Source organism: Aulonocara sp. 'chitande type north' Nkhata Bay, linkage group LG15 (assembly GCF_057382095.1).
Source record: "Aulonocara sp. 'chitande type north' Nkhata Bay isolate Kocher_YH1m ecotype deep benthic linkage group LG15, A_spYH_male_GT1.1, whole genome shotgun sequence".
NCBI lineage: Eukaryota > Metazoa > Chordata > Actinopteri > Cichliformes > Cichlidae > Aulonocara > Aulonocara sp. 'chitande type north' Nkhata Bay.
The window spans coordinates 15,520,937-15,542,154 of NC_141358.1; the positions used below are offsets into that span (position 1 = coordinate 15,520,937).

The 21,218-nt window shown below is 38.9% G+C and overlaps 1 protein-coding gene across 1 annotated transcript; it reads right to left on the reverse strand.

Moving 5' to 3' along the window:
• Positions 1-657: 657 nt before the first annotated feature.
• On the reverse strand, positions 658-19,863 carry pals1b (protein associated with LIN7 1, MAGUK p55 family member b). The gene is made up of 14 exons (XM_086264570.1): positions 19,640-19,863; positions 16,453-16,934; positions 14,238-14,446; positions 11,344-11,421; positions 8,487-8,606; positions 7,482-7,643; positions 6,161-6,238; positions 5,885-6,068; positions 4,452-4,520; positions 4,297-4,368; positions 3,574-3,735; positions 3,078-3,280; positions 2,700-2,810; positions 658-1,629 (listed from the first exon to the last, which is right to left on the reverse strand). The coding sequence occupies exons 2-14, from the start codon at positions 16,778-16,780 to the stop codon at positions 1,453-1,455; spliced, it is 1,953 nt and encodes a 650-aa protein (XP_086120696.1). The 5' UTR covers positions 16,781-16,934; positions 19,640-19,863; the 3' UTR covers positions 658-1,452.
• Between the last annotated feature and the right edge of the window lie 1,355 nt (positions 19,864-21,218).

The following is a 21,218-nucleotide window of genomic DNA, read 5'->3' on the forward strand; positions in this document are numbered from 1 at the left end:
TTAAGTGAGAGGAGAAACTGAATAAGGAACTTATGTTAGTTACCCAGTGGCTCTGGCAAGAGTGGCACCACAGTAGATTTAGACACATTAACACTGTGTTGAAAAATGTTTTTAACTGCAATCTAAACTTATGAAAGAAAAAAAACTCTAGCATGCTGATAAGTCTTTTGCCAGTTTGGTCAAATTTGTTTTGTAAACGTGCCTGATGGCCTTGATGGACATGGTTATTGCTTCCTGTTCTTAGCTGCAGCCGGTTTGATAGTCTACTGCTGTCACCCATCTGCTTCAAGGTTCAATTGTGCATTCGGAGATGCTCTTCTGCATACCTTGGCTCTGACAAGTAGCTAGTGGTTTAGACCAGCGCTCCCCAACCCCAGGGCCACAGACTAGTAACAGGTATCAGGCGGCGAGAGTTGAGGCTCGGGTGTGAAATTGATGGTTTTCAGGGTTTTTATTGTTAACTTGTCCTGACAAATACCCAAATATAACCATATAAAAAAATAAAACTAACACTGAAAACAAAACCTAAAAATTCTCAAACATTAAAAGCTAAACTCAAACCACCAAACCTGGAATCTGAACTGAAATGGAAACTCAGAACTACAGAAAAGATAAAAAGAAAACCTTCTCTTTGATATAAAAGCCAGACAAAATATGTGACTTGTTCACATGTGTTTTATTTTATTAACAATTCATGAGCACAAAATTGTGCTTATGAATTTGCAAATGAACTGCAAAGAATCAATACAGTATTTGTTGGAATCACACTAACTGCTCTTATCAATACTGATAGAAAAAAACAAAAAAAAACAAAACCAGAAACTCGGCAGTACTTAGCAGCATTACTGTTTGTAACGACAACCAGCTACAGTGGTTTGTTATCACAGCGTAAAATCATAAAATGAGACACAAAATCAAATACTGACAATGGAAGTAACTCCAAACTGTGCAGATTACAGCAGATCTCTCTCCTGCACTTCTGAGTGGAAGACGGTGCCCTGCAAAAAGCACTGATGCTTCTCTTCTGTTTGGTACCTAAAGAGTTTCTGATCTGCTGCTTCATTAGGGAGTCAATTAAAAACCAACACATAAAGACTCCCACACACAAACTGTAACAGTAAAACACTTGATCCTTTGGTCTAGAAAATATGTATGTACAGTTATAAATAACTATTAAGCATAGAATAGAAATGGTTCTATTTTGTTGATAAATGACTTTGCATAAAACTGAGATCAACAGAGAAACAAAAATCACCAACAGACACACGCACACCGACAACAAAATCAAAGATTAAAATTGAGTCCATCCCTGTAACGATCACCTCCTCTACAATCGAGGAAAATGTGCAAGTCAAATTCCAGTGACAGTTTACCAACCGTCCCTGGTTCGTTTTTCACTCTCCAGTCTTCTGTTTACGTCCTTCGACTCATGGTGCTGGGACACAGTGACCTCTAACACAGCCAGGACGTGGGCACCCACTGCGGCTCAGTGTCCAGTTTATCTATCATCCTGCGCAGCTCGTGGAAAGCCTGGTCTGGATCCACGTTCAAGATGGTTGCATCAAAGTAGTGGCTGAAATTTTGCTCCATCTCGCGGGCCTTCTCAATGACCTCCTTCAGCATGTCCGGCTGTGCACAGGACATGGACATCAGTTCAAGAAACTGCAGTAGTGACTCTTATTATCACGTGTCTTCATTCTCAAGAGCAGTCTTCATGAACAGAGGCAATGTTTATTTACTGATTTTTATATCTAAATTGGGATCCAATACATTTAAACAACGGTGTACACACATAAAAAACGTGCCTGGGACTTTTCCCCACATATTAACTGCGATCTATAAGAATGTGTCATGTGTACTTCACACCATGTGTACACACATTTTTTTTTAAGAGTAAGTCTGTTATGAAGTTCAAGTCAAAAATAGTGTGATAAAATTTAAAATAATTAAAAAAGGCATTTTTTTTTATTATGGAATCACCTTTTGTTCTTCATAAAATAATAAAACTGATTTGCCTTTCTCTTCGGGTGATGCTATAAATTCTTTTCTCTCTATAAGTTAACGCATAAATGAAAAGGATGAGATCTTGTTTTTGTTTTTTGATCCATTTTTTATTTTTATTTTTATATCATCATCTTGGCCAGCACTACTTCAAAGACCGGTGCTGTGCTGACAGACTTTTGAAAAGCCGATGATGTGATGATGTCATTTTATTTAGTAAAGTGAGTAAAATTTATTTATTAATTAAGCGCTTTTCACAGACAAACAGTCGCAAAGTGTTTGTGTGGGCTTGGTTGTTTCTGAGACCATTAAACCAAACACCTTTCCTTCTCTCTACTTCTTCAGTCACAGTTTTGTCTAAGAGTTTATGGTCTAAAGAGTCTTTTTTCACAAGCAAAATTACCCAGATTAATTCATGACTAAAGCTGGGATTGGGAATTGAGCTAACAGTGTATGCAATTTATAAACAGGACTATGTACTGCTCTCCATGACTGATGAAACAATGCCCCTTTCTGCCTTTGTGTTTACACACAATTTCACTTTTGTTTGGTTTGTGTGCATCTTGCCTCTAGTTTTACTATCTCATGGCGATTCTGTGAGTCAGAGACCAGTTTTTATGCAATATATGTGAGTAAATAATGGTCATTCCCTGCTCTGCCTGAACTATGTTTTCTTTTCTGAGCTGGTCAGCGTTTACCTTTGGTGTTTTCCCCTCTGTGGCCAGCAGGGTGCGTAGTCGCTCCTGAGAAGGAGGAGCTATGAAGATCACATATGGCTTAAGGTTGGAGGATCTCAGGACTTGCAGTGACTGACAGAAGAAAAAAATCAAGGCACAAAGAAACAAAATGAATGGAAAGAGCAACACAAGGGGAAAAAAACAGATTAAATATGGTGTCTTCAAATGTGTTATTTCAGCTTTGATCAGGCTTAGACAGGATTAAGACTTATGTTGAGGAAATGAAAGGGGGTCATTATGTTCTGGCAGGGCCACAGTGGTTAAGATCACAGATGAGGAAGGATCTAACGGGCTTTGTAATTAACATGTTAGTGTCTGGACAGTAACGAGGTCTCTTACCCTTGTGTGTAGGCAGAGCAGACAGATGCGTCCAGAGTTGATGACGTGTCGGACGGAGTCTGTGCTGGTGCCATACAAGTTCTTCTCGTACTCCCCCGATTCAATGAACTTTCCCGTTGCCAAGTCGGCTTCAAATGCAGAACGGGTTACAAAATGGTACTCGCGCCCATTCCGCTCATGTATCCTCGGGCTCCTGGTTGTATCTGAGCCGTTAAGAAGGACAGATATAACTGTTTTACATTTTCTGAGCTTTAAGTTGTCTATATATATATATATATATATATATATATATATATATATATATATTATATTTTATTACTATTTTTTTTTTAAATTTATCTGTGTGACAAACAGTTGTGCATTATGTGATAAGTTAAATGGTTTCACTTCTTTACTGAACACCAGAAACACGTTCCGCTCATCATCTGAGGTCTGTGTTTAACATTTCACGTCGCCTCGCTCTGGGCTCTGTTGCTTTGACCAAGCGGAGACTTACGTGGAACAGCGACAGCAAACTTCTCAGGTTCGATGGAAAGAAGCCTCCGGCGCAGCTCATCGTGACCGCTGTTTGTTGGGCCGATCAGAGCTATGGGGCGTTTGCGGTTGGCAGGCTGGTGATAGAGCGACATCTCCTCATAGGTCAGGATGTCATCGTAGTCTGAGGAGACAGCATGGGAGGGGTTATTGAAACATCCCTGACCTACATACCAAATTATTTTGAGCTCTTGGGCTGACCTGTGACCTCTCTGTGGAGGATAGAAAGATGCATGGGATTAAGAGTTCAATAAATTTACTGTGTTTGAGTAAAGTTTTTTTTCCATAGTGCTTCATATCTGACCCTCATGGCTCACAGTCTGCCACTTTTAGCCGTGGATCAGGTTCATTAGAACAGTATGTGTGCTACTTAGTGAATATTTGTGTTTCTATGTGTGAGCCAATCACAGCACAGGTTCCTCCAAGCCATTTAGGCACCTGCTGGTCACCTGTTCGTGCGCCCTCTGATCCTGTCTGTGAGGGTAGGACTAATCTGACCGGAGACACACCAAGTCTGATCAAGCTGAAGTGAGAAAGACGAGACGTGTCAGCTCTGGTGTGGAAGTGGTCTTTCACGTGTGACAAAGACAGAGCGACACTGGGTTAAGACTGTAACCAGAGCCCACTTTTAAATGGGATTATTGCTCAAACCACTGAAGAGCGACACAAGAGAAGAAAGCCTTACCTGTACTTTTGCTGGACTGTGACGTGCTCTTCTTCCTCTGTTTCTTACTCTTCTTTGGGTACCAATTCTTCCCTGTTATTACAAAGAAATTTGCTTTAAAAGGCAAATTATCACAAGACTGTTAAAACACGCTGAGCACGTTAACTTCGTCTTACCTTGCTGCTCTCGACTTCTGTCTGTTAGAGTTTTCTTTAATGTCTCTCTCTGTTGCTGGAAGCTCTTACCTAAAAAAAAAGAGAACGTACAGACAGTTATTAGTAATTTATATAAATTCTATTATACTGGAACATTATTTGTGCCTAGACTGGACGATTACTACGTGGCCAGAAACCACCAATATTACAAATCCTAAGCTTTTGCAAGCCTACTATTGTTTTTCTTTCTCTACCTAAAGAGGGGGAGACAAAAAGATGGCCCGCTTTCGTCCCACCACAACAAGGCCTAGGTCAGAAAGTAATCACAAATAATTCTCAGGTGTTTGCTTTAATCTGCTTGACGTGCCAGATGGATGCTGATTCCTGCCAGGGTAGTAGTGCCAGATTAGCTATTAGTCACTTTCAAGTACTCTTCTGAGACTGGGTTTCCAGTTACTAGAAGGGGTCGAGCACATTACTGGCTTATCATTATTTTATAAGAAGCTCTCCTATGTAGCCCATGCATTAATTATTAAAGATTTTATTTCATGTATCATCTCTCAGAAATATGCCATTTTGGAAAGTTGTTACCACGATGTGAATTAATTATGTGTGTACGCTACAGGCAGTGTCACAGTTATTCTTTCTGGCAATTTTAAGTGTGTAACCCCACAAATAGTATTCGCTTTGCATATATCCATATACGGGCTCCAGTTTTTTGTGTTGCTTTTCCATTATAGATGATACTCAGTACATCTAGTAATGATTAATAATCAACAAATCTACCCAAGTTATATAATTTCATATCTTAATGTACACATTTCCACGTAGCATTTTGTTTGTGCTTACTGACCGACGGTTTAACCTGACCACAAAAATAAATACAATTCAATTAAGTTTTATTTATATAGCGCCAAAGTACAACAACAACAAAGCTTCGGTGTGCTTTATACTGTAAGACAAAGACCCTACAGTATTCTGGAGAAAACCCCAACAATTAAACGTTCTCTATGAGTAAGCACTTTGCGATGGTGGAAAGGAAAAACCCCCCTCTTAACAGGAAGAAACCCCCAACAGGACCAGGCTCAGGGAGGGGCAGCCATCTGCCACGGATGGTTGGGGTGTGAGGGGAAAGAGAAAAGAATAAATAAAAAGAGCTACTCATACCAAAACAGGAGCTTAACATTAAATAACATTTTACTGCTCCTCCTCTTACACATTTGAGCCTTGTACATTGCAAAAGGTATTAAAAAACAGCATGTATATTTTAAAATATAATACGATGTGGGGTTTTTTAATATAGTTATATGTCTTTTATTACTCCATGCTGTGTGTATGACATCACAACTATATGTATTTGTAAATATTATGCAGCATTATGTCCTTGCTGTTATTATTTGTCCTTGTTAAGCAATAAACTTCATAATGAAATTCAGCTCCGGTCTGACTTCTACCTGGAATGAGTCCAGCCAGGGGCTGGTTTTCCTCATCTCCATCCCTGTAGGCTTGCCACCAGTTGGAGTCATCCTGGCTGATGACATGGAGTATATCTCCCTTCTGGAAGGACAGGCCCAGCTCTCGACACGGCACGAAGGGGTCATCAGACGGGTCGTAGTCAAAGTACGCTCGTACGTGCATCTGAGGGCAGGGTTTTACATTGTGAAGGACTCTTGCACGCATGCAGACAGGCCATCTCACGCACATACGGCCACATACTGTAAGATACTTACCACAGTCTGTCTGTGCAGGGCAGGTTTAATCTGAGAGCTGGGGATGAGGAGGAAGGTCAGAGTGCCATGCATTTGTTGCTGTGGAAAACATGAATTGCAAAAAAATTGAACACAACAGGAATATGAAGAGTCATTATTCATTTACTTGTAATTTAGGAGATGGATTTTATATTCTGAGAGCACACTTAGTTCAAACAACTATTATTTGCATATCTTTTTTAAATGACAGCTTGAAATTCAATTTGCCTAAACAACATTTTTTTTAGCAGTAACATTATTTTATCTATTAATAAGAATTATATGTTAAAACTCTTTTAGAAATATTCATTTATTATTTCAATTTAGAAATAATCATTTTTTAAAGTTATATTCTCTGTGAGTGAAACCTACTGCAACCAGCATCTCAAGTAAGATACCTGTTTTATATATATATATATCCCGATGCCCTTTGTGACATTAAAGTTACAAACAAAGTGTCCAGGCAGCAGCAATCTGAATGTTCATTACAACATGAAAAAGTATTTGTCCCCTTCTTGATTTCTTAGGGTTTGTTTTGCATATTTGTCACACTTACATGTTTCAGATCATCAAACAAATTTAACCCCTTAAAACCTGAATCATGAGAGACCTGTCAGAAATCTTTAATTTTTTGATAATGGAGTGTTTGTTGAATCTTTAGACAAAATATATAAAAATATATCAAATCTGCATATGTGAGTTTTAATTTGAAGAACATTTGCTACATAAATAATATTTTCGCAATTTAGTAATTAAAAGTGTGTCATGCAATTTCTATCATCTTTTGGGGTAAAAAAAAAGTCACACTGATGATGTAGAAGTCTCAAAAACTCACAAAAACACATGTATCAAATATGATCCGCTTGGCTTTAAAGGGTTAATAGTAGTCAAAGATAACCTGAAGAAATACAAACTGCAGTTTTTATTTTTGATTATTTAATTTATTAAGGGAAATAAAATCTGCCCACTTATTAACTGGTTGCGGCACCCTTGGCAGCAAGAACTGTAATCAATAACTGGCAATAAGTCACAATTCTGTGGAGGAATTTCTGCCTTTTCTTCTTTGCAGAATTATTTTAATTCAGCCACACTTAGTAATCCTTACTTGGATTAACTTTTGATCTTAAAATCTGTTTGATGAGCTGACGCTTAAGATTAATTTAACATTTATGGGGGACAAATATTAAAAAAAAGAAATCAGAAATGGGACAAATAGTTTTTCATGTCACCGTATTGAAATACTTTGTGCCATTATTAAAACAAAACAAACTGCTATGAAAAATAAAAGAGCACTTGAAATTACCAGCAAGTCGTGGACTTCATTGACGTGTTTCCCACGGATAGAAATCCCGTTGATCTCCAGGATCTCATCTCCTTCACTGAGGAGGCCACTCCGCTCTGCTGCTCCGCCCTTTACAACACGGCTCACCACCACACTGTCCATGTCATTACGTACTGTTGCACCCTGATGACCACGCACAGACACACACTTACAAAGTTTGTACAGATGGCATAACAAGAAAAAGACCTTACATTGAGCAAAGACACAAGTCTGAAGACACAAGGAGAGGAACGGGTGTGAATACAAAGAAATGCGACCACCACTTTCATTTCCAATTCATTCCCATTGGATATGGGACACTCAGGCTGACAGGGATTCATTCTCCTCCACAGTTTGAATGCAACAACCCTTCCAATTCCATCCTCATTTCACAGGAAACCAGAGTCAAAGGAGAAACATATGTGGGCGCTAGGGCAGGTAGTTAATGATGACTATGTACTGGTGCATGAAGACATGACTTAAGTAATTTCTGCTAACTATTCTCCCTCGGAGGCCAAAGGATGTTATAGTACAACTCTACATTTAATATTAAAAGGATTAGTATACCTTGCTTGCATTCCTAACATGATGAGCCACCTTTGGGAGTGGTATTGTAGGCTCAACTGAAAACTACCGTCTGGTATCTGTTCTCTTCTCTACTGATGAAGTAGGGTCAGGTTGACAGAGAAGCTGATGTACGCTACTGAAAGTAAGCAGTTTACAATCCATGATGAAATCACAGATGCACATGTGCAACTGGTCAGAATGAGACTTTCAGACAGTGAACTCAAAGTAAGAAGCAGCGCAGAGACATACGACGAGATAATCTTGAAGGAACACTAGCAAAAATGAAATCAGGTGAGGCATTTTTATGACATAGCTAATTTTTATGGGTTGTGTTGCAATAAATTATGATTGACTATCCTTGTTACCATGTTTCTTATTCTTTCTTTGCAGATACAACCAAAAAAATTGATGACATCTCACCAGTGGAGTGTCTCTGGCCTTCTCCAGCCGCACTAATTTAACCGTCTCTCCGAGGTACTGGGTCACACTTTCCTCTGCCATTTCCTGCACTGCCACGCTGTCATGGGCCTGCATCAGTGCCTGCAATGCAAACACACACATATATTGTAGAGAAAGAGTATGATCATGCAGAAATATACAAACATGTAATGAACAAAAATAAAGTGTGAAAGGAATAAATGAGGACTTGAGGAGAAACAAAGGATGCTGCGTTCTATAGCAGTTGACATGGGAAATAAAATGATCATAAATCTTATACGGTTTTAATCAAATTCTTCACGGCTGTGATTTTTTAATGTAAAATGATGAAAGACGAAGTGATACCAAACAAGTTTCCAGACCCCTTTGACATGCACCTGCAAGCAGAAGCATCCTGCCACCCAATCTTTTTTAACAAGACCAGTCTGCAAACCCACCTCTAAGCCAGAAATAATACAGATATTGCTCCTTCACTTCATTTAATGTGACAAGCGCTCGGTACCCCACGATTAATAACCGTCGGTCCAAATTAGTTTCTCTATCCTGCAGCAGAGGGGACCTGAGAGAGCAGAGGCCGGGCTAAGCTTTGGCATACACGCAATCCGTCTTAATCTCCCCTGCATTTAGGAGTCAAAATGCACGGCCATCAATCATCAAACACCTTTGGCTGGACTGCTCCCGAGGAAACGGTGTCCCAGAAAACAATGAGAGGGAGACAAGGGGACTTGAGGGGGCCCTGCTCGTCTCTCACATGTCTCTATTAGTTTTTCACATGAAGCCGTTTACCTGTACTACAGGGTGACTCATGTGAGCCTCTGCTCCCTGCAGAGAAACAAACATAATCTGTTCCAATTTCTGTGCCACAAGGCAGACTCACATCTCATCACTCTGCCCCTGCCGGCTACACGGTTCCAACTCAGTGGAGGGGTTAACCGACATCGGTGGTGGGAGATTGCGATGCTTCACATGGTCATCTGGGTCAAACATCAGACCCCGTGGCGCTCCCCTGTCAAGACCCTCAACCATAAAAATCATAGCAGAGTAACGCACCTGGGGTCTTTTCTCACCTTAGTGCCTCGCTAATAGACGATGACAGCCTGATAATGTGACTTCATTTTTTCCTACAGAGGAGTCACTTTAGTCTAAACTGACAAAGGCAGAGTGTCACGCAACATCAAATAAATGCATTTTCTGTTGTTCTTTTCACGTTGACACACCAATTTTTTTTAAAACAAAAACTCCCAATGTAATGCTGCAGGGGTTACCCAAAATGAAGCGTGTAATGTTTTTTTATTTTGTTTTTCTTTTAAAACAGAGCTGTGGGAGTGGCCTTTGTCTACTGCAATGCTAATGTTTCTGTAAAGATGCAAAAAGCAGAACATGAGAGAGGAGCATCTTAATTGTCCAGTTGGTCAGCTAGGCCAGCAGCAGCCTTTGGCAGTGTACTGTCAGGTCATTACTACACGGGTTACGGACAAGTCGGACCTCGTTATGTTGAACTGTAGCCATGTCACAAACAGTGGACAAAAAAGCTCTTTAAGCAGTCCGACAAGAAGGTTGCTCAAAATTACATATGCGTAATTTAAGGACAGATATAACATTTCACCAATTTACAAATTACATATACCTAAAGTCATATTGCCACATTTAAGTTTAAATTTTAAGTGTCCCTCCATAACAAGTAGGCATGGGCCAGAATGGTCCTTTTTTTTTTTTTTTTAAACAAATTCAATTTGTCTGACATCATTAGTGCTAATTTCAGTGAGACAACTCCAGTTTAAAATGATTTATTACAGCGGCAAAACATAGTTAGAGGCTGGCATCTAATTTCTGAGCTCATCCCTCCCTGCAAATATGATTGATGAGTAAATACCCCGCTGGAGACTACATATGGATACTGGGTTGGTGAATGGCTCAAAACAGGTGGGAGTGGAGATGGGCAGGACTGACATGTCAAAGAAAGTGATGGTATATTCTGCAACTTGAACAGACCGGAGGAGGGAGTGTTTGGACACATGAGCATAAAGTGCTAAAGCTTGAGCTCAGTGTTTGTACTCCTTGCAGGAAAGCTCACCAAAACACTACTGCTTCAACAACACTACACATCTATATTAAAACTTATGGTTGTGCTCAGTAAAAATGTGTAAAAAATAAACTAGCATAACAAACCTAATTTTTCACAACCTTTATTAAAAAAATAATTTCATTAAAAAAATTAATTTAAAGGAGGTGGATGAACAACACACCAAATGGCTAATTTAAACTGCTTGAGGAACAAGTTGATCTTGAAAAAAAGCCTGACACACACACAACCTGAATAACACCTAAAAATAAGAGTTTTAGAATTAATATGTCATAGAGGATTTAAGGTCTTTAATAACCATCCGCCCTGGCCAAGTGTCCTTGATCAAAACAGTAAATTCCATCCATTTCATAACCCTGTGGCTGTAATGATGGAGAGCCTGACCTCTATATCTTTCATTCAAGAGAAAGGGCCCTATTTCACCTTCTAATAAAGTGCACATGACAGCAACAGAGATGTAAAACTGTCCAACTGTCTCTGAGCTGGTAGGCAGCCAAGTCTTATGGTTTATTGGCATATTCTATACTTCCACTAGGACCTCTGACATCCTAGTGGAAGGTGCAAGAAAAACAATTAGCCTTTTGGAAAGAGTCCAGTAAAACATTAATTATATTTCCAGTTGTGCAATTATCAGAATATTAACTAAATAAATGAGTTGGCCCAAAAGGTTCTGCAAGCTTTCTCGGCCTCAATGGTGCTGCCTTATAATAAAATTGCGGGTAAGGAGAGGTCATGGCTGGGAGGCTGATCTCTGACCTGGAGATGAGGATTGGTGAGCAGAGCTCTGAGCTCTAAACCCTCCTTATGTTGGCTGGACTGGAGAATCTTCTGTACCTGAAGAGAAACAGAGACACACCACAGTAAAATAATTCTGTCAAGAGCTATAAACAGTGCATCAAGTCAGAACAAACTGTCAACGGCTAATTAAAAACGTTTAACACAATAGGGACAATCAACCTCTTAATCTTTTATAACATGACTTTTAAGTCATCTAATAAGTCACAAGAATCCAAGTAAAATTAGAAAGTTAAATCCCCCTTTATCAAATTAACAGATATCAAATGTAGACCTCAAGGATAATTATGTATCCTATTTACTAACTTTACAAGGTTAGTTCTTCTTTCACACTTTAACATCTGAAAGCAAACACTTGATAGTTCCATGGTCTTCTCCTTACTGTACAGCTAAGGGGTCTAACTTTTTATGCATAGGAGTAGAACGCTATGATGAATAATATATAAGTAAAATGTGCATGAAAGGTTTCAACTAATGACTTTATCACCATTGTCATGGACATTATTTTCTGAATCTGCCCTGTTGTATCATATTTTACAAATGTAGCTCTTTCATCTTGTGACCCTCACTTGTTTTGCTGTCTGGGTACCAAAACGTACATACTGTAAATATCTATATGAAGTTTAGATGCTAAACTGTTCCCATCCTAAACCCACGTACACCATAAAAACCATGCTAGTGGCACATTCTGGTAACAAGCCTGTGGCATGGAAGAAACGTTTTCCAAGAAAACTGCAAGACAAATAACATGATCTATGTATAACACAAGAATTTCCAAACATTTGGGGGGAAAAAAGTATATCTTTCAAAGTGCACACAAACATAGGTCCCTCACACAGAGTTAATTTGGAACCGCTCATGTAACTCACAGCAGGAGTTCGAATTCCGTGCAGAAAACTGCTCTACATACAGTCTTGTTAAATGCAAGTTTCATCCTGTGTTTATAATGTGCGAACTTTGTGTTTCACCAAATTTAACAAGCACTGGGGACTGGAAAATCCCCGATCTGAACGGCAGCATGTCAAAATTCTGGTCGATTTCCAGCCTGTCAAAAAATGTTCCGGTTTTCTTTCTTTCCTCTCTTTCTCTCTGTGCCATTTTAATCCTTTGGCTCTTGTGTTGTAATTTCATGAAACAATGCAGTGGCTGTGGCTTTGGACTCTTCATGAATAATCGCTAATTATTTTGGCCTTCTGTTTCTTCCCCTTCTTCTCTTGTTTGGAGCTTAGTTCATCCGTTACACTAATCAAAGCTCTCACTAACAAGGTGACGCACTTTCCCTCCCCCCCCCTTAGTGGTGCGGCGCCGCGGCCCACGCTGCTGTAAGCTGCTGGAGTTTCTTTTTCTGGCTGCCCAGATCCTGGCTTCCTTCCCGCAGTGCGCTGCACTGCTCAGCCAGCATCAAGGGCTGCCGAGAGATTAGTTTACCCAGTGGTCAAAGTGAGTGTCACACAGAACAGCCACTTAGTTTAGACATGCTGCAGCTCAAACTTTAATGCACTGATAAGCGCTTCGGGAGCTGGCCCGGCGGATGGGTGCGCACACTGATTTACTGTACACAAGAAAGGGAAGGGAAGACAATGTGCTGTGTGCGTGAGGCAAAACAGATCATCACACCCAGCCTCTTTATCTTCAAACCACTCCTGTCATGACTGGAATAGCAATTCTGTTGCAGTGCTGCTTGCTGGCCTTTGAATGAACTCTACACAGCTCACAGTCTGTTTTGTTGACACAAGTTGTACTATTACACATCTAGCCATCAGCTAAACATCACACTGAACGATGTCCTGAAAAGTCTCCATTACATTCTTTCATGTTACACCTATCACAAGTTGACACTAATCCTAATGAAGTGCCTATTGTGGGTGTAACTTGCCACAGATATACAGAGCTTCTATGTGTTTCATGGCAAACCACATCAGAATTTCAGTCTTTCTACAAGGTCTGTTCTGTGTGACAGGCTCTATTTTGAACACTGTGTGCAGAGGCTCAGTTCTGCTGGGACACAAATCAATTACTGCTGCTTTGCTTCAGCAGAGACCAGCTGGTGTTTTGTCAACAAGGAATTCAGGTGTGGCAGATTACCACCTACTCAAACCTAAAGATTGAATTGGTTTGTTGCTCTCTGTCACCTTCTGTACTGCAGCTCTGCAGGCACTGTAAACTGTTATTTAAATAGAAAACAGCAACTACCCGATGAAAGGTATCAAAAATAAAAAAAAATAGTTAAAAAACACTCATTATTTTTTATATTTACAAATAACCTGAAATACACCTTCCTCCTTTATTTCCCTGTCATATCATCCACTTTTCAACCTAATTGTCATATTAACGTTCTTGAATCTCTTTTGTTGGCAGCTCACTCAATTTTTATGCGCAACCTGGATTTCACATATCCCTCATTTTTGTTTTGACTCACCTTGTTAACCGCAAGACAATTTACATTTCATAATTATTCAGACTGGCATGGCTGTCTTTTGGGCAGCTTTGTTGAATTAATCATCACCTCGAGCAAAGATTTTTCACGCTTCACTGAGTTTGCTCAGTTGCTTTACTCACATATGCGCTTTGAAAGCAAATATAAACTGAAAGGGTCCAAGGAATTAGGAATTGCAGCCCGAGTGCCTTTTTGCCTTTATGCATAAAATGCAACCTCTGCAGAGGCCACCCTTGGACTAATGAGGTACAAAACTGGTTTTGTGACGTGGTTCAAATAATTAAAGTGAGGACTTCATTATTCTCACCGCAAGACTGTGAACAGCTTCATCTGCAAATATAGTATTGTATATTTGTATACATAGTATTGCCAATGTTTCAGCCGTAACAAACAACTAGAAAATGATCATCCCACATACCTCCAGGCAGAGGTCTTGAGCTTGTGATGTAAGGGGGGAGGTGGGACTGACTCTACTCATCTGCTGAGACACAGCGCTGTATATTGAATAGGCAGTCCTGAAGTCTTCCTTAGTGAGGAGCTGCGTTATAAGCTCCACATCCTGCTGGCTCTGAGCATCAGTCAAGCAGTGCTGCACCCACTTCAGAGTCTGCAGCAACTCCTCCAGCTCTGAGAAAGAATCACAGACAGTGAGTAGGGGAACAATAGTACAGAGGCAATGCCGAGGAAAAGTCAGGACTTTAGCTTTTAGTCCTTTAAGTTTAAAATTTTCCTCATTGTTTGTCTTCTAGGTTTACTTTTCTGGCAGCATAGCTTCTTACTGCAATTAAATTCTAAGTCTTATACCTGTATATCAAAGTTTTCCACTAGCACATTCTGTATTTGGCCCAGGGTAATCTCTAGCTATATCACACATAGATCTACAACCTTAGTACTGCAGCACACAAGCTGTCTGTTGCTCTTAAAACATGTTATTTCTAAGTCATGTACAAAATATTTTCATTTTCAGAGGCATAATTACTTTAATTTTAGTGGAACTAGAGCTGATTTTGCTCCACTGCTTTCAAAGGTAATAGCCACCTCTGCTGCAAAGCCACCACGCATACTGTACATAGTATGCTTCTGCTAAATGAATAGTTGTTTACTTTCAGTGCAATGAAAATATAAAAAGAAGGTAGAAAATTTTAAGATTAGCAGTGCAATCTTCAGGAGTCATGGCATAAGAAAACATTTGGGAGCAAAAATCAAAACAATAATTAGACATCTTGCTGTGGAGGTCCAGAAATTTGCTCCCAGGCCACTAGTTATCTATGAGTCTTTATTTTTAGTCAACCTTTGTTTCAGTTCAGTAGTTGCTACAGTGTTTACACTGGAGATTTAATATGGAAGATAGTAAGAATACATTTTGTGGCATCCTTTTTTTTTCACTTCACATTTTCTTGGACAACGTTCATGAAGTAGTTTACAGTCTAGAGTAATGTTTATTATTATTTACTACTGACTGAAATTAGATTTTTATAACTGAACGTGCTAAAAAGTAGCTTGACACCAATATCATCTGAAGTATTTATATAGTAAAGAAATAATAGAAACTTTTAACTAATCCTACAGAATATTGTGTGTATTTTATTATACCACAGCAAAGCTCTGTCAAACCAAAGTCTTAGACGGGTCAAGGTACACAGGGACTGTCTGTGAAAAAAAAAAAGATAAGACCCTGAAGACCCGGTAAAAGTTACTTCCCAGGAAAATCACACTGTTTCTGTCCAGCTGTGATAAAAAAATTTTTTATTATCATTATTATTATTACTACTGTTGTTGTTGTTGTTATAAATACATTAGAGTATGGGCTGAAAAAAATGACTTTAACAATTTGTATTTTACCCACTAAAATAAGGCTCATACTACATAAATCATGATCACTGAGTGCATCCTAGCTATATACTGATGACCTTAAATGATCTTAAACTGTATAGAAAATATAACAAAGACACTTTTTTCAACATAAACAAACAAAAAACATGTTGATCCATAGTGGTGTGCTCTTAACAAAACGTATGACGCCTTTTGTATGGCCTGCTTTAACAACGTGCTAACCTTATTTACAATCAATATTGTATGGATGTAAATAATGGTGCTAAAGATACAGAGGGCTGTTAAAAAAGAAAAAGAAAGTTTATCCACTCTTCTTCTAACAACATTTTTTTTCCTGGAATGCTGAATTTTTTATTTTTTTATTAATTTTATTGCTATTTCTGGTTTCTGTTATTTTATTACCGGTACTATATTTATATTTGTATTGTACAGCACTTTGGTCTACCAGGTGTATTTTTAAAGTGCTATATAAATAAATGATGATGATGATAATGATGATGAATTTTGTGCTGGGTTCAGCTAATCACGCACCCTATGGTAGCTGGGATAGGTACCCTGCAACCCTGAAATGGATAAGTGGAAGAGAATGGATGGATAGGTTCAACTAATCAGTGGAAACTGGACATCAGTGACACCAAACCAACCATCTTTAGTAACATCTTTCAATTTACCCTTTCACTGTTTAGTCACTAGTTTGACTCTTTCTGTTTTACCAAATTTTTTCTTAAGTATGCATACATCCCATTCTTTCAGGCATGTCTTCCTCACTGCAATCTCTCACTTCACACCTGTTAACTCACCGACTACAGAATCCAGGGAACATGTGTCTTTGGTGGCCTTTTCCTTTCCCTCAAAGGTGGGATTGTCAATGCCCACTTTAGGGTTCTGCGACAGCTTCTTGAGCCTTAGGGAAGAGTTGAGGTCAATTTCATGCTTCAACCTGCTGTCCTCTTCCCTCCTTTTTCTCAGCTCCTCTTGGTAATGCTGGATCCTCTCCATGTGGGCACTGCACTGTGGAGATTTGACAAGGCTGCTTTCATCCCCTGGACAGTCCACGGCCCTCTCCCTGTGGCTCTTGATCAGGCCTGAGGCCTCTTGCACATAACCGTTCATATGGGATGTGATCATCCCTGCTGCAGCAGTGTACCGCTCAAAGCACTCCAGTGTTTCCTGAGATCTGCTGGAGTGTTAGGAGGGACTGATGCTGAGACTGCTCAACTCAGGGGCCATACTGAAGCAGTGGAAGATGTAGTCCTTTTCCCTTTTTCTGTAATTTGTCATCCTGAAATTCAAACAGAAAGTTTCAAAGGTTTAAAACACTTCCTCTAAGTGTTTACATGCTTAATTCTAAAATATCTTTGAGGTCTTTGCTGCCAGCACATTTACTTTTTCTATAATTTTACAGATTGTAAATTAAAAAGAGTGTCACTTAATTTATAAATAAATGATTTGTTTCTTGTTGTTGTTGTTATATGCTCTCAGCATTTATTTGTTCACACTTGAAATAAAATACACCCATAGAAACATTTGCAAGCCTTATTAATGTAGTCTATGATCATGTAATATAAACTATGATTTAAACACACTATTTAATATTAATTTATCATTTAGACCTATTTTCAAACTAAATATGCAAAGATTTCCTACTTAGTTTCTCAAATTGTTTTCCCTTCACCTTAACTTTGCAGTAAAGCGAATATGTTATAGGACTGTTTTCTGCTACTACTAAGTAGCAGTTTCAGAAGTTGCCGTCTGAACCTGAATAACTGTGTTACTAAAAAACTTGCTCAGGCATGTAAACCTCATACTGAATCTGTGATGTTTCAGCAGCCTAGACTTGTCATGTTGAAGTTCTTTAACGTCTCAAATGACTCACATTGCAAAATTTCAGTCATGCTGAGACTTTGTGTTGCCTGTTGATCAGTGCCAGCACCGGCTCCCACGTCCTCTCATCAGTCTCACCACTAATCTAACTCCTAACAGGAAAGGCTTTTTAACCTTAGTCAATTAAAATCCCTTGAGTGCAGCTCCATCCAGCCATTTTCTTGTTTACACTTATCCCTAATTGCTCACCTGAAAAACTTAATCAACTCTATTGTATGTATGGGTGCCCATTATTCGATTACATACATGTATATAGTAACTGCTACTTTATTTACTTTTAAGGACGTAACATGCATTCATTTGATTCTGGTAGTACAGCAGACATGAAGCTTTGGTCAATTCATGAGAAAACCCCCCAAAAAACTTTCAATAAGTGAGTAGTGAAAGTGTTTTATAACAGGACATGTAGAAAGCCAAAACCATGTCTTCATTTCTTACATAATGTGTTTGTGTAAATACCATATTGTGGAATAGCTAATACAACCAGCTATGGCTTAAATACATTTCAGGATTAAAAGCTTGATTTTGAAAGCTTTCACCTGACCTTATTGCAAAGGCTTTGCAGTTAAGACAACCTTTACATGCAACAATAAAATAAATATAAACAAAAACTGTTGCTGAATGCCACCTCGCTTTTGTAGTAAGTCATATACTCACGTCACCCATCACTACACGGCAATCCCCCCTCCCCCCCCCTTTTACCTACTTCTCAAAGCTAATTACGGCTGGCAGTCTTGTCTCTCAAAACCCTCCCTCATGGAAGCATTTAGCTGTGTTTAGAGTGGCGATGTACTGCTGACAAACAGCAAAGACTGCCAGCGTACCATCTGTTCCCAAGGGCTTAATTAAGCATGGGATCTCATCCTAGCTTGGTGGCCACAGCAGAAGTGGGAATATGCTGGGAGGGGACAGGATACCTGTGTGGAAGACTGAGCATGAATGTGCACACACGCACACAGACCCACTCACCCACCCACCTAAACATAAGCAAGTAAGACAATACAAACAAAAAAAAAAAACTGGTTCCAGTTAGATATTTGCTCAAGGGATTAAATATTTCTGGGAAAATAAATACTGATGCCAAATTAGACAGCGATAAATGACTCAAATCAGCTCACCTACCTACTAAAAGATTTAGGTGACAGTGGAACACCAAACATATAAAACCCTTACAAAATAACATCATGAAGGAGGACATCCCATGACCACACACAAATAAATAGGAAACGTTATCGTGAATCACCCTGAATTCCTAGTTTTTCAGACTATGGCTCCATTAAACTTATCACCCCGAAATTAGCTTTGAGCAAGTCCTGGAATATTTGTCATGTATGTCATTTACTTACTGAGAGCAGTTTAAAAGTCCTGAAAAATGTTTGTCAAGTGAACATGGTGCACATAATAATTTTGCAACAAAAGTGTTAAAGCCTGCTCCGAGGATAAGGTATTACAACTCACTGTAAAATGCGGATAGCACCCTACACTGGCATGCTTTTTCTCGGCCAGTTTCTCTTTATATGGCCTTACAAATGATTTCATAATAACTAGTAAACATGGGAAATGGGCTTGTACCATTCCAGCATAACAGTAGATACTGTGAAATGTCTAATAAAGGCAAATAAAGACACAAAAATGCTTCTTAGTTAATTGGTAACTTTAAAATTTGCACAGTGAATCTTAAAGCACTTGTAATTTACTTTCTATTCCCAATGAGACACCAACTGTCTTGTTAGTAACAAAGGTAGAAATAAAATAAAATAAATGAGTTTCAGTTCATAGTATCCATAATTCACTGAAAATATGAATATGATAAATATGACATGATAGCTGGAACAGGCAAATTGTAAGGAGTTAGTGTCTAAATATTACTTATTGGGTTGAAACATTAATTTGTAGCTTCGTACAACTATTAAAAAGTAGCAGCACATTTCTACAAAGCAGTACCACATCCGCTTAGAATAAGCAGCGGTCCTAATTTAAAAGTGTAAAATTGGATTTTTAATCAGCTAACGTAACAATAGCAAGGAACTTAGCTTAGTAGCATGGTACCGCTAACTGCGTAGCTTAACGGTAACTGTCCCGCAACAAACTCGGTGTACTTACCGCTTTAAAAAGAGCGAAGTGGATGAGATTTTCGTATTATTTTACTGTCCGTCGCTCAGAAAACGTGTGATTTGTTCACACAAGTACGAGCAGGATAAGGAAGACGTGTCTCCCGGTCTTCACAGAACCATGTTCAGCCGCTGCTGTGAGTTTTGTCCGGGCACAGTCGGGAACACTTGTGGCCATTGCTGTGGAACTGCGCTTGTTGTTTTGAGTCGTCTCCGTGGCAACACTTGCGCCCCACAGCGCCCCCTCCCTGTCAGGCACGCGATGACCCCCAATCTGCCGAACTGCACCATGTACTTGAAGCCGATTAGATCAGTGACGCAGTGAGTAAGAGTGAAAATTTCCCCCATAAAATCCCTGTTAAAAGTCGTGGAATCAACAATAAGGTTAATTTTGTTTTCTTTGCTGAAATGCTGTGTTTATACATACAACTTGTGTGCAAATGTGCAGACTGCATGACAGAAAAGCAAGGTTCTAAATTACTGTTTCATTTTGTTCTTACATTAAAGATAAGATCAATATCTTTTAATCACATGATAGATCACAAAATGTCAACAGTTAGGGAAAGAAATGCATTTATTTTTAATAATTCACACTATAAATGAAAAAAAAGTGAAACCCTTTAGAATATAAACAGAAATAAAACTGGATAGTTTCAGAAAACACTCACTTTGAGAAAATATCCTTTAGAGCACTGTATTTTTAAATTCTTCCAAATTCGTATTGGAAACTCGCAAATAATGCTTCATTTCTTGCCCAATCCTATACAAGGTTTTAACCTCAGCAGGCTTGACCACGTCTAAATGCCTAAATGTGGTTTCTCCCATGTGATTGAGTAATACGATATTTGCATAAACAAGAAACTGAACAGATGTAGCTAAAAAAAAGTGACCAGCGGGTGTGAGTACATATGAAACATCATTCATATGATTCTTCGCAGACTAGCGTGTGAGCGTTACTTTAATGCCGCAGCCTGTAAAAGTCAAGTTAGTTCTAAGCGCTATATAATTTATTTTGTGACTACATTTCTTGAAAATGTGCTCTAAAAGTCCAAGCTAACTGTAAATTAACCTGTCTTTATTTTAGTGAAGTAAAAGTGGCATAATTACCTCCAAAGTATAAAGTAGTATAAAACGGAATTAATGACAGCACATCCACAGATCACAAAATATCACAGTGAATTTTAAGGAAGCGTGTATAAAATTATGACTGAAGATCACAGAGGAAGCTGCATCACACTTGGAGGACTGCCTTATTCTCCTCCTAATAATAATATTACTTTCTATAAGCTTTTTCAAAAGGTTCAAACAACAACTTAGTATCTTCAGAGAGGCTTTGACTGATCATAAATCCTTTCATTTGTTTTTTTAATCTAAATGGCCTAATTTAGTTGAATGTATTTACAAAAACTAGACACTTATGTATATCTTCTAATGAATAAACACAGTCATTGCACTTGAGGGTATGAAGAAAGCGCCATTATTCCTGCCGTCATCTTCACTCTTATCCTCTTACATTCAACACATTTTACACACATCCACACTGATGACTTTAACTAAGTTCTTGTCACAGT

What these genes read in the sequence shown, in the direction of transcription:
- pals1b (XM_086264570.1), bottom strand. Translation starts at nt 16,780, where the DNA reads ATGATCACATCCCATATGAACGGTTATGTGCAAGAGGCCTCAGGCCTG. An exon ending in AGGCCAGAGACACTCCACTG is followed by an intron (nt 7,644 to 8,486) that starts GTGAGATGTCAT and finishes CGTGGTCATCAG; the next exon opens with GGTGCAACAGTACGTAATGA. An exon ending in ATGAAGTCCACGACTTGCTG is followed by an intron (nt 6,239 to 7,481) that starts GTAATTTCAAGT and finishes TGTTTTCCACAG; the next exon opens with CAACAAATGCATGGCACTCT.